Source organism: Pongo pygmaeus, chromosome 15 (assembly GCF_028885625.2).
Source record: "Pongo pygmaeus isolate AG05252 chromosome 15, NHGRI_mPonPyg2-v2.0_pri, whole genome shotgun sequence".
NCBI classification, from domain to species: domain Eukaryota; kingdom Metazoa; phylum Chordata; class Mammalia; order Primates; family Hominidae; genus Pongo; species Pongo pygmaeus.
The window spans coordinates 43,892,506-43,905,974 of record NC_072388.2 but is presented as its reverse complement, the minus strand read 5'-3'; the positions used below and the strand labels follow the sequence as shown (position 1 = coordinate 43,905,974).

General features: G+C 38.7%; 1 protein-coding gene across 1 annotated transcript in view; it reads right to left on the bottom strand.

Annotated features, from left to right (window-relative positions):
• Window positions 1-13,469, bottom strand: part of LOC129012334 (uncharacterized) — a 52,276-nt gene that overhangs the window by 2,281 nt on the left and 36,526 nt on the right. Inside the window, exon 4 of the mRNA XM_054447980.2 lies at window positions 8,635-8,878. Coding sequence (XP_054303955.1) covers window positions 8,635-8,878 — 244 coding nt within the window. The remainder of the gene's footprint in view (window positions 1-8,634; window positions 8,879-13,469) is intronic.

The window sequence follows — 13,469 nt, the reverse complement described above, 5'->3', positions numbered from 1 at the left end:
AAGTGAGGATCTCCTGTTGCCTGAATCTTAATAGATGTCAACAGAGATGGGGCAGCCATAACTTTCAGGAGAAACTGTGCACTCTCTGTACTTTTCTAGCGCCTTTTTCAGTTTCAGAGAAAAAGCACAAATGGCAAAGGAGGAATACCACATTCATGAGCCTGGTTAGGCGTCTACCACACAACTTTATTACTATTACACACAGGCTGTGTATGGAATGCATGACGAAAATGGAAAACAGGGGTGGCGCCTTTCCAGCCAAAAGAAGCCCTTTTTATCAGAGATGAAAAAGTCTGCTAAAATTATCCTGAATTACAAGCATGTAAAAAAATGGGTTCCAAACACCACTCTAAAGCTATTTTTAAGCAAAGTGGTAACTACTCATTTATGAATAATAAAATGTTTGCCAATATAATTAATTCTACTTTTCCTGCTATTTTCTTTTAAAAGTTTTATATTTAACCCAGACTGCTATAAGAATTCAATATAAACTAAATCTGAACTTAGAATATTATACCACTAAAGTGTTTCTTTTCCTCCACATGAATTTTAATTTAATGAAATCACATAATATCAGGCCTTATTATTTATTTATTTATTTATTTATTTATTTATTTATTTAAGAGACAGGGTCTCACTCTGTCATCCAAGCTGGAGTACGCTAGCATGATCATAGCTCACTGCAACTTTGAGCTCCTGGGTTCAAACACTCTTCCCATCTCAGCCTTCAGAGTAGATAGTCCTGTAGTAGGACAACAGGCACATGCTATGCCCAACTAATTTTTTTTTTTAAATTTTTGTAGAGACAGGGCCTCACTCTGTTGCCCAAGCTGATCTTGAACTCTTGACCTCAAGTGATCCTCCTGCCTTAGCCTCCCACAGTGCTGGGCTTACAGGCATGAGCCACTGCACCTGGCCTGGCCTTATTTTTATAATACACTGAGTGTTTTTCTGTAAGTATGCCAAGGTAACTATAGTTCAGTAAAAAATGCTGTTTTTTTCTTTACCTTTGGAAAGTAAGTGACTACACAGCCTAATTTGTGATGGGGATTGACCACAGCAAGGGCAACTGCCACCAGAGAGTAATACCACCTCAGGACATCACGGGATAAAAAATATCACTCTGTAGAAGTAACTTCAGTGTAACTCATGTAAAACAAACAGAGACAGAGTTTAGGTGTCACCCAGGCTGGGATGCAGTGGCACAATCATAGCTCACAGCAACCTCAAACTCCTGGGCTCAAGGGATCCTCCCACCTCAGTCTCCCAAGTAGCTAGGACTATAGGTGTGTGCCACCATGTTCAGCTAATTTTGTTTGTTTGTTTGTTTGTTTCTTGTAGAAACAGGGTCTTGTTATGTGGCCCAGGCTGGTTTCAAACTCCTGGCCTCAAGCCATCCTTCAGTCTCAACTTCCCAAAATGTTGGGATTACAGGCATGAGCCTCCATGCACAACCCACTGAATGACCTATTTTTAATTTAAATGTCACACTATAGCAGTGGCATTTGCTGAGCTTCCTGATGGATTCATGGCCCAAGTGTAAGATACAGTCAAACAGAGAATTTTTAAGTTGTATTTATTATATAATTGTAGAAATAGGATATTTTGGGGTATTTTTACTTGTGTCATTGTACCTTGCTATCAAAGTGTGGTTTGTAGATCAGTCCCATTGACCTCACTTAGAAGCTTGTCAAAAATGCAGAACCCAGGCCCCATGCCAACTCTGCATTTTAAACACAACCCTGATTGATTCATATGCATATTAAAGTTTGAAAAACATTATCATAGTACACTTTTAAAGTATCTTCTAGCTCTGATCCTCCACAGCCAGAATCCTGTACTCCCATTTAAATAACTAAAACACATTAATAATAGATGTATTATTGAATCCTGCATTCCTTTTAAATTAACTGGAATAAAAAATTGTATGAACTTGTCAAACAATGAACAAATAACTGACTATGGTGGCAAGAATGAGGGTTACATAAAAATTGTCTTTGGCCAAGGAAAACAAGTAACATCATTCATTCTTTCAGTATGCTAACTGCTCGTAAAATTGCAAAAGATGCTACTAAATAAGACAAAATGACACAGCTATACAGAAATCAAAGAAGCACATCTAAGACAAAGGCAAGAAGAAAACTGTAATGCCAAATGCAAAATTGCATTTGAAATAGGAAACACAATATAGACTTGTTGTGCAGAAGAGTGTATGGACATGACAGTGTAATAGAGAATCATGAGGCAGGTCCTTGTCTTTTTTCTGTCACCCTTCCTGTATGTTGTGGGGAGAAGCCCTATGTCCTATCCCTGGGCAAAACTGCTCCCAAAGAACCTCAAGCAATTAACCACTTCAACATTTTGTTGTTTTTTTTCTTCTGGCTTTAATTTTTTTTAACTTTTATTTTAAGTTCTGGGGTACATCTGCAGGTTTGTCACATAGGTAAACTTGTGTTATGGGGGTTTGTTATACAGATTATTTCAACACCCAGATACTAAGCCTAGTACTCATTAGTTATTTTTCCTGATCCTGTCCCCCCTCCTAACCTCCACCCTCTGATAGGCCCCAGTGTGTGTTGTTCCCCTCTATGTGTCCATGTGGTCTCATCATTTAGCTCCCACTTACAAGTGAGAACATGAAGTATTTGATTTTTCTGTTCCTACATTAGTTTGCCAAGGATAATGGCCTCCAGCTCCATCCATGTCCCGCAAAGGACACAATCTTGTTCCTTTTTATGGCTGCATAGTATTCCATCATGTAAATGTACCACATTATTTTAATCCAGTCTAACATTGATGGGAATTTAGATTGATTCTGTGTCTTTGCTATTGTGAATAGTGCTGCAATGAACATACACGTGCATGTGTCTTTCTAACAGGATGATTTATGTTTTGGGGGGTATATACCTAGTAATGGGATTGCTGGATCAAATAGTATTTCTGTCTTTATGTCTTTGAGGAATTGCCACACTGTCTTCCATAATGGTTGAACTAATTTATACTCAAACCAACAGTATATAAGCATTCCTTTTTCTCCACAACCTCACCAGCTGCTGTTATTTTCTGACTTTTTTTATTATACTTTAAGTTTTAGGGTACATGTGCACGATGTGCAGGTTTGTTACATATGTATACATGTGCCATGTTGGTGTGCTGCACCCATTAACTCATCATTTAACATTAGGTATATCTCCTAATGCTACCCCTCCCCCCACTGCTCCCCACAACAGGCCCCGGTGTGTGATGTTCCCCTTCCTGTGTCCATGTGTTCTCATAGCCATTCTGACTGGTGTGAGATGGTATCCCACTGTGGTTTTGATTTGCATTTCTCCAATGATCAGTGATGTTGAGCTTTTTTTCATAGGTTTTTTTGGACACATATATGTCTTCTTTTGAAACATGCCTGTTCAAGTGGTTGACAAAAAGTCAAACTCTGTAAAATATTTGGAGAGATTTATTCTGAGCCAAATATGAGTGACCCTGGCCCATGACACAGCCTTCAGGAGGGCGTGAGAACATGTGCCCAAAGTGGTCAGGGTACAGCTTGGTTTTATACATTTTAGGGAGGCATGAGACATCAGTCAAATACATTTACAACTCAAAGTGGGGAGGGCTTTCAAGCTATAGGTAAATTTAAACATTTTCTGGTTGACAATTGGTTGAGTTTATCTAAAGATCTGGGATCATAGAAAGGAAATGTTCAGGTTAAGATAAAAGATCGTGGAGACCAAGACTTCTTTTGAAGTCTTATAGTGGCTGCCTTTAGAGACAATAGATAACAAGGGTTTCCTATTCAGATCTTTAAAAGGTGCTAGACTTTTAGTTAATCTCTTTAGGATTGGGAGGGCCTGGGAGAAAAAGATCTAGCTATGTTAATAGAGATTCTTTACACATGCAAATTTCCCCCAACAAAGGACAGCTTTGCAGGCCCATTTAAAGATACAGCAAAGAAACATGTTTTGGGGTAAAATATTTTGATTTTCTTCTTCGTCTCATAAGGTTATGCCAAAGTCAGGTTGGAAAGTAAGTCACAATATATGGGGTTAAATAAAACCCATCTGATGAGAATTTACGATTTGTAGGGCACGACTCTCCAGATTCCTTAGATAGGAATTTGGGCAAGATAAAAAAATCAGAGTTTAGTGCTCAAAGTCCGTTGCCCACTTTTAACGGAGTTTGTATCTTTTCCTGTAAATTTAAGTTTTTTATGAATGCTGGATATTAGACCTTTGTCAGATGCATAATCTGCAAACATTTTCTCCCCTTCCATAGGTTGCTTACTCTGTTCATAGTTTCGTTTGCTGTGCAGAAGAAATGCTTTAGTTTAATTAGATCCCATTTTTCAATTTTCACTTCTGTTGCACTCGCTTTTGGAGTCTTCATCATGAAATCTTTGCCTGTGCCTATGTCCTGAATGGTGTTGCCTAGGTTTTCTTCTAGAGTTTTTGTAGTTTTGGGTTTTATATTTAAGTATTTATTCCATCTTGAGTTAATTTTTGTATATCATGTAAGGAAGGGGTCCAGTTTCAATCTTCTACATATGGCTAGCCAGTTATCCTAGCACCATTTATTGAATAGGGAATCTTTTCCCCATTGCTTGTTTTTATCAGGTTTGTCGAAGATCAGATAGTTGTAGGTGTATGGCCTTATTTCTGGGTTCTGTATTCTATTCCGTTGGTCTATGTGTCTATTTTTGTACCAGTGGTGTTTTGGTTACTGTAGCCTTGCAGTATAGTTTGAAGTTGGGTAGTGTGATGCCTCTAGCTTTGTTCTTTTTGCTTAGGATTGCCTTGGCTATTTGAGCTCTTTTTTGTTCCATATGAATTTTAAAATAGTTTTCTCCAGTTCTGTGAAGAATGTCAATGGTAGTTTCACAGGAATAGCATTGAATCTGTAAACTGCTTTGGGCAGTATGGCAATTTTAACGATATTGATTCTTCCTACCCATAAGCATGGAATGTTTTTTCATTTATTTGTGTAATATCTGATTTCTTTGAGCAGTGCTTTGTAGTTCTCCTTGTGGAGACCTTTTGCCTCCCTAGTTAGCTGTATTCCTAGGTATTTTATTCTTTTTTTGGCAATTGTGAATGGGAGTTCGTTCCTGATTTGGCTCTCAGCTTGACTGTTGTTGGTGTATAGGAATGCTAGTTATTATTGAACATTGATTTTGTATCCTGAGACTTTACTGAAGTAATTTATGAGCTGAAGGAGCTTTGGGGCTGAGACTATGGGGTTTTCTAGATATAGAATCATGTCATTTGCAAACAAGGATAGTTTGACTTCCTCTCTTCCTATTTGGAGCCTTTTATTTCTTCCTCTTGCCTGATTGCCCTGTCCAGGATCTCTAATACTATATTGAATAGGAGTGGTGAGAGAGGGCATTGTTGTCTTGTGCCAGTTTTCAGGCGGAATGCTTCCAGCTCTTTCCCATTCAGTGTGATGTTGGCTATGGGTTTGTCATAGATGGCTCTTATTATTTTGAGGTATGTTCCTTCAATACCTAGTAACTAGAGTTTTTAATGTGAATGGATGTTGAATTTTATCAAAAGCCTTTTCTGCATCTATTGAGATAATCTTGTGGTTTTCATCTTTAGTTCTGTTTATGTGATGACACATTTATTGATTTGTGTATGTTGAACCAACCTTGCATCCCAGGAATAAAGCCTACTTGATTGTGGTTTATAAGCTTTTTGATGTGCTCCTGGATTCGATTTGCAAGTATTTTGTAGAGGATTTTGCATCGATTTTCATCAAGGATATTGGGCCAGGTCCAGTGGCTAATGCCTATAATCCCAGCACTTTGGGAGGCCAAGGCAGGTGGATCACTTAAGCTCAGGAGTTCAAGGCCAGGCTGGGCAGCATGGCAAGACCTTGTCTCTACCAAAAATACAAAAAATTAGCTGAGTGAGGTGACGCATGCCTGTGGTCCCAGCTACTCGGGAGGCTGAGGTGGGAGGATCACTTGAGCTCAGGAGTCAGAGGTTGCAGTAAGCCAAGATCACACTCCAGTGTGGGTGACAGAGTGAGACCCCGTGTCAAAAAAGAAAAAAAAAGAAAAAAGGATATTGGCCTGAAGTTCTTTGTTGTTGTTGTTGTATCCTTGCCAGGTTTTGGTATCAGGATGATCCTGGCCTCTTATAATGACTTAGGGAGGAGTCCCTCCTCCTCAATTTTTTGGGATAGTTTCAGTAGGAATAGTACCAGCTTTTCTTTGTACATCTGGTAGAATTTAGCTATAAATCTGTCTGGTCCTGGGTTTTTTTCAGTTGGTAGGCTATTGCCAGAGTGATTTTTAACAGCTTTATTGAGGTATCATTGATATAACCAAAAAAAAAGCACATATGTATACAATTTGATGAGTTTAGACATATGCATACACCCATGATACCATCACCACAATCAAAGCAGTAAACATATCCCTTACCTTCTAAAGTTTCCTTGTGTCTCTTTGCACGGTTTATTTTGTTTCATTTTATAGTAAGAACACTTGGCAAGAGATCACCCTCTTAACCCATTTTTAAATACACAATACTGCATTGTTAACTAAAGAAACCATGCTGGGCCAGCCAAAGTGGCTCACGCCTGTAATCCCAACACTTTGGGAGGCCAAGACGGGAGGATCACTTGAGCCCAGGAGTTTGAGACTAGTCTAGGCAACATATATAGACTCTGTCTCTACAACAACAACAAAAAATGTTCTTAATTAACTGGGCATGGTGGTGCACACTTTTATTTACAGCTACTTGAGAGGCTGTTGCAAGCAGATCACTTGTGCCCAGGAGTTAGAGACTGCAGTGAGCTATGATCGCTCCACTGTACTCCAGCTTGGGAGACAGAGTGAGGTCTTGTCTCTAAAAAAGTAAAATAAAATGACAAAATAAAATTAAAATGAAGGAAGAAAAAAAGAAAGCACGCTGTACAGCAGATCTCTAGAATTTATTCATCTAGCATAACTGAAACTTTAAGCCAATGGAGCAACAACTCCCTATTTCCCCTCCACCACCCCAGCCCTCAGCAACCATCTTTTAAATGGAAAAATTAGTCATTTCCCACATCAAAACCCTTCAGTGTCACAGGATTAAGACCAAACCGCTTAGCAAGTACAGATGCTTTTCAACTTACAATAGAGATAGGTCTCTATAAACCCATCGTAAGCTGAAAATATCATTGAAAATGAAAATGAAAATGCATTTAATATACCTAACCTACTGAACATCATAGCTCAGCCTAGCCTGCTGTAAGCATGCTCAGAACACTTACATTAGTCTACATTTAGGCAAAGTCATCTAACACAATCCCTATTTTAAAATAAAGTGTTGAATGTCTCATGTAATGTATTGAATATTGTACCAAAAGTGAAAAACGGAATTGTTGTATGGGTACTTTCAGTCTGGTTTCTACTGAACGCGTATCACTTTTGCACCATCATAAAGCCAAAAACAATTGTTAAGTCAAACTATTGTAAATCAGGAACCATTTGTACACAGATCCCTTCATAAGCTGCTTAATGACTTTCCAGGCTTATATCTCTCCACTTCCACATGACCTACCATATAGTCATTCCACACTGCCAACTCATACTGCTAAACCTTTGGACTTCCTTCCCCCTTCCTAGAATGGTCCGCTCTGTCCCTTTTAGCTTCTGGATGCTCATCCTCCAAGTCTCAGGTTTCAGTTACCCTACATAGATGAGACTGGGCATGTTCAGGTTCATATGGCTGTAGACATCAGTTACTCTATATAGAATTACTCTTTTCTCTGTTCTATCAATGTAGTAGCGCTTAATACATTGTACTCTAATTGATTAACATCTCTGAATCTTCAGCTCTATTACACCCTTAGTCATCTTTTTAACCCCATTACTTGGTACACTGCTGCCAAGCACTTATCATCACTCTGTTTTTCTCTTGGAGACAGAGTCTTATTCTGTCACCCAGGCTGAAGTGTAGTGTCATGATCATGGCTCACTGCAGCCTCAATCTCCCAAGCCCAAGTGATCCTCCTACTTCAGCCTCCCAAGTAGTTGAGACAACAGGCATGTGCCACACTGCCCAGCTAGGTTTTGGTTTTGCTTTTGCCTTTGCTTTCACTTTTTAGTGACTGGGTCTCTCTATGTTTAGTGTTGGGTCTCTCTAGGCTGGTCTCAAACTCCTAAACTCAAGCAATCCTCCTGCCTCAGCCTCCCAAAGTTCTGGGATTACAGGCATGAGCCACTGTGCCCAGCCAATTTACTGCTACTCTCACTAGATGTGTGTTTCTATTCCTGGGTTCTCTATTTTTGTATTAGTTTCCGGATTAGCTGGACTTCACTTGACTAGAGTTTAAAAAAAAAAAAAATTCTTTTTTTTTTTAATTGTAGTCTGAGGCATTTTATTATAAAAACTTAGTACTCATATACATAAACTAATATGAACTTAAAATTCATCATACATTTACTTCATTTTTTAGCTTGACCTTCTAGTAAATCTTTAGCTTCATTGATTTTGGCTGCTATATAAGGAGAGCCTCCTTTTTCAGGACGATTTAAAAGCATAATTCATCAATGAGCATCTCTTATTTTCCCTTTATTGGCAGTAGGGCTTACACCTAGTATTAATGCTGCTTCCCATTTTGTCATTTTGGGTTCAAACCCACCTCTATAATAGGCAGATTTTGGTAGGCTTTGAAAAACTTGTTTTACTTGAGGCTCCATATGCTTCATGGCTTGCAAAACATAACGGCCTGCAAATCCTGCAGCAGCAATGGTCAATCCAACTGCTACCACTGTACTGGCCATGGCTCCGGCTGGGCTCCCTTGCTTCCACCAGGAGCATGGCTCATCCCAGCTCAGAGGGTGCAGCCAACACCTGCACGCCTTTACCAGAGAGCAACGCAACCCCTAAAAAAAAAAAAAATTCTTAAATGTTTATCCCCTGAATACTTTATATTTGAATTATAACATAGATGAATATAATATTTTGTCTAAGAATGTGGTGGACACCTCTATTTCTTCCAGTGCTAAATGTTTCTGTAAAAAGTCTGACACAAGTTGAATTTCCCCTTGTTAAGTAACTTGCTTTTCCTACTTGATATCTGAAGAATTCTTTTGTGTTGTTAAAATCTTGATGCTCGGTAACACACAGGGCACTTCTCAATGTTGGTAATTCAGTATCAATTTTTCCTATTAGATGTGTGTGCTTTATTATGAAAGAGATTTTCCATTATTATATCTCTGAATACTTTTTCTCACCATCTGTTGTCTACTTCAGAGATGACTATTATTTTGTCAGTCATCCATGTCTACAGCCTCTTCCTAATTGCCTTCATCTCCATCTTGCTTCTCATTCACTGTAACTTATGCCTTTTTTCATCATATTAATTTAAATTTTAACTATGTCTATTCTGCTTTTTATTCTTTTAATATATTTATTAGATTTAAAATTCTGCTTTACATCTGAGTTTCCTTGACCTTGCACTTCCCTTTTAATTTCATTGTGTTGTTTTATATTCTTGTCTTTTAAACTTTCATTTCACTGAATTTCTATTTGTGAAAAATTCTTCTACAGCAAGAAACATTCACAAGGAAACAGTTTCTGTTATAGAAATTATTATTTCTCTTTTTTTTTTTTTTTTTTTGTTGCCAAGGCTGGAGTACAGTGGTGCAATCTCAGCTCACTGCAACCTCTGCCTCCTGGGTTCAAGGGATTCTCCTGCCTCAGCCTCCCAAGCATCTGGGATTACAGGCACCCACCACAATGCCCATCTAATTTTTTGTATTTTTAGTAGAGACAGGGTTTCATCATGTTGGCCAGGCTGGTCTCAAACTCCTGACCTCAGGTGATCCACCCGCCTCAGCCTCCCAAAGTGCTGGGATTCTGGGATTACAGGCATGAGCCACCACACCCAGTGTTTCTTTTTACTTTTTTTTCTTTTTTTTTTTTTTTAGGCAAGGTCCCACTATGTCACCCAGGCTGAAGTGTAGTAGCATGATCGCAGCTCACTGTAGCCTCGAACTCCTGGACTCAAGTGATCCTCCTACCTCAGCCTCCCGAGTAGCTGGAACTACAGGCATGCACCACCACCTCCAGCTAATTTTTGTACTTTTTGGTGCAGATGGGGTTTTGCAATGTTGTCCAGACTGATCTCAAACCCCTGAGCTCAAGGTATCCTCCCACCTCGACCTCCCAATGTGCTGAGATCACAGGCATAAGCCACTGCGCCCGGCCAGAAATTATGATTTCTTATAGATGGTTTCATTTCTCTTTCACATGTATGTTTCTCTCAGTCTCTCTCTGACTCTGTCTCTTTATATTTGTCTTTTTCTGTAGTACTTTTGCAGAGTTTTATGCCATTTCCTTTCATCTTGCATATGCTTATATAGGCAACACTGTACAGACATTATTTGCTTTAATATAGTGTGTTTTGCAATCATTTTTACTTGTTTATACATAGTCTTTCATAAAGGTCATGCCAGAAGATTTAACTCTGCTAACGTCTGTAAGAAGAAAATAAAAAATAATCCTTTTAAACATGACACAGTGCTACACATATTATATTGATTTACTGTAATTTATTTATGGTGGGCACTAAGATGTAGTGGTTAGGAGAGCAGGCTCTGGGACAAACTGTGTAAGTTTAAACCTGTATATCTTGGACTACTAAATCATTTAATCTATCTAAGCCTCAGTTTCCCAGTCTCTTAATTGGGACTAATAAGAACACCCAATCTCATTGTTAGGGGGAGCAAATGAAACAAAGTATGAAAAACACATAGGAGGCACTTCATATTTGTTAAATTAATAAATGAATACATATTCTCCAAATAAAACTTTTAAACATTACAATATATTTTCAGTTTCAGTTTGAATAGCTTGATTCTGAATTTGGCTAAATTTGTGAATCAGTGCCTTTATTAGTTTTTGATACAAGCGCAGCTGTCTCACGCAAAGATGTACATTTTAAACAGCAGCAATATTTTTGCTTGATGTCACTGAGAAATTCAAAGAGGCGGCTTGCCATCTAGTGGAAACCTGTTAAATTCCAATGCTTCTTCTGAGTCTGGCAAATTCACAGATTAAGGTAAATTGCTTATTTTAATATGTTCTAGAGAAACTTCCTTTATATACCTTGTTTGTGCACATTTATAGGAGGGAAACGCCCTGTGGTAGAACAAAATAATAATAATACCAACAGTAATAATAATCAACTTGAACTGTCCTCTGATCGAATGGGATTGGCTTTAGAAGATAACATATATTTCATAGCATTCTCAAGTCAGACTTGAAAGAAAATTCCAGAAATTAATTAGGAAGAGAAAAGACATACTTGCTTAAGAGAATTTCTTTCACAATGCTCATGTAGAAAGGCCATGAATGGCCGGGCACGGTGGCTCATGCCTGTAATCCCAGCACCTTGGGAGGCCGAGGCAGGCAGATCACGAGGTCAAGAGATCGAGCCCATCCTGGCCAATATGGTGAAACCCCATCTCTACTAAAAATACAAAAATTAGCTGGGCGTGGTGGCGCATGCCTGTAGACCCAGCTACTCAGGAGGCTGAGGCAGGAGAATCACTTGAACCCAAGAGGTGGAGGTTGCAGTGAGCCAAGATCACACCACTGCACTCCAGCCTGGCAATAGAGCGAGACTCCCATTTCAAAAAAAATAAAAGAAAGAAAAGAAAGGCCACGAATATAAATGGCCTCATGCTCCCAGGTCTCTTTCTGATTTTAAGGCCCAATTTCTTTGTTTCCATGAGTAACTTCCTTTTCTTCTCCCTGCATTTATCTTTTTTTTAATATAAAAGCCTGATCAGAAACTTCCAACCTATTTCGTCCTCCTAAACCATTTCCTTTTACTGTCAAAAGATATCCTAAACAATGTTCTTTTTTCTTAACAGACTGGCAGGTTTAATAAGTATTTCTGGGTTAAATATTATTCCTTTAATCACCACAGAGATAAAACCCTGAAGTAGCCAAGTCTTATGAAACTACCCCATATCTCAAGAAACAAATTACACTGGCAGGGTCATGAGCTGTGGCAATGATGTACAATTCTTGGGTCAAAAAGGTAACCAATCTACATGTTGAGTAACGTCCTCTCTCTAAAAAGTTATGGATAATAATTATCCATAATTAATAATATCCAAACTTGACAAAGTTATGGATAATAATTCTTAAAAGAGGTAAGTAAGTGGATTCCATAAAATTATTTGAAAGGTTAATGATTTTAAAATATAATGAGGCAAGAGCTATGGTTAGGAGGGAAAAAAATGTATCAGTGAGACCAGGGAGAGAAACACATTTGGGCAAAGCATGTAGTAGACAATGGTTCTAAGAACCTTCTGTCTTTTCAAAGCAATCTTTGAGTGGGGCTATTTTTGACTTTCATCTACATACTGAGCTGATCCATTCATAAAACAAGCTTGAGTTTTTTTCTTTGTGCTTCGGGTAGAATCCTCCATAGAACCATAGGCATGAGACGAATGAAAGGGCACTGTTAAAACAGTGATAGGTGCCATGGAGGTCTGTAATACCTACTCGTGAAGCTTGTTTGAGCCATCTGGTTATGATTATACTTGCTCCTAAATGTACCAACTCCTTCTTGCAATGTACTGTTGCTTGGCCTATCTGACGTTTCTATTTGGTAAGTCTGATAGGACCCAGCTCATGATGGGAATTTATATAATATATACATGGTTACTTGATACTCCATGGTCAGGCATCCTGTCTTCACCAGGGTTCAGGAGCACATCAAAAGGTATATCATTGTCTACCAAAAATGGCATTGCCTTGCTCCAGAAACCAAGGGACTAACATTATAATTTGCCCACTGGGACTTGCAACAAACTCCACACAGAATCTTGTCTTACCACTTACACCTTTATAATCATAAATTCTGCTAAATTGTATGACCCAAGTGACAGGGCTGCTTGCACCCCAGCCTGGACCTGTTGCTATTTCCTACTCCGGATCTGATTTAAAGTTGGCAGCATTTTATGTCATCCAGAATGTTGGCTGGAGAAGTATCCCTAGGTGTAGAACTGTGCTGCCTCCAGAACTCAGAGGCCCATCAGGTATTGTGCTTCTTTTTTAATGTAGGAGATACAAGATGCAATAATTTGTCTTTTATGTTAGAGGATATATACAGGCACAGCCCTATCAATAAACCCCTAAAGTATTTACAGATGTAGCAAGCACTTATATCTTCATAGGGTCTGTCTCTCACACACTAGAGCATACCCTGCCATTGCCTCCACTGTGCTAGCCCTCTCCTGCAAATCCAACTCAATCAAAATAATGTCATCAAAGTAATTGATCAGTGTATTGCCAAATGTCAAGAGGGTCCAGATCTCTTCAAACTGTATTATGACAGAAGACAAGAGGACTAAAAACAGCCCTGGGACAAACCTATAAACAAATATTATTGTCCATTCCATATGAATATAAACTGTTTCTTATTCTCTTATCTAATTGGAAAAGAACACATTTTCT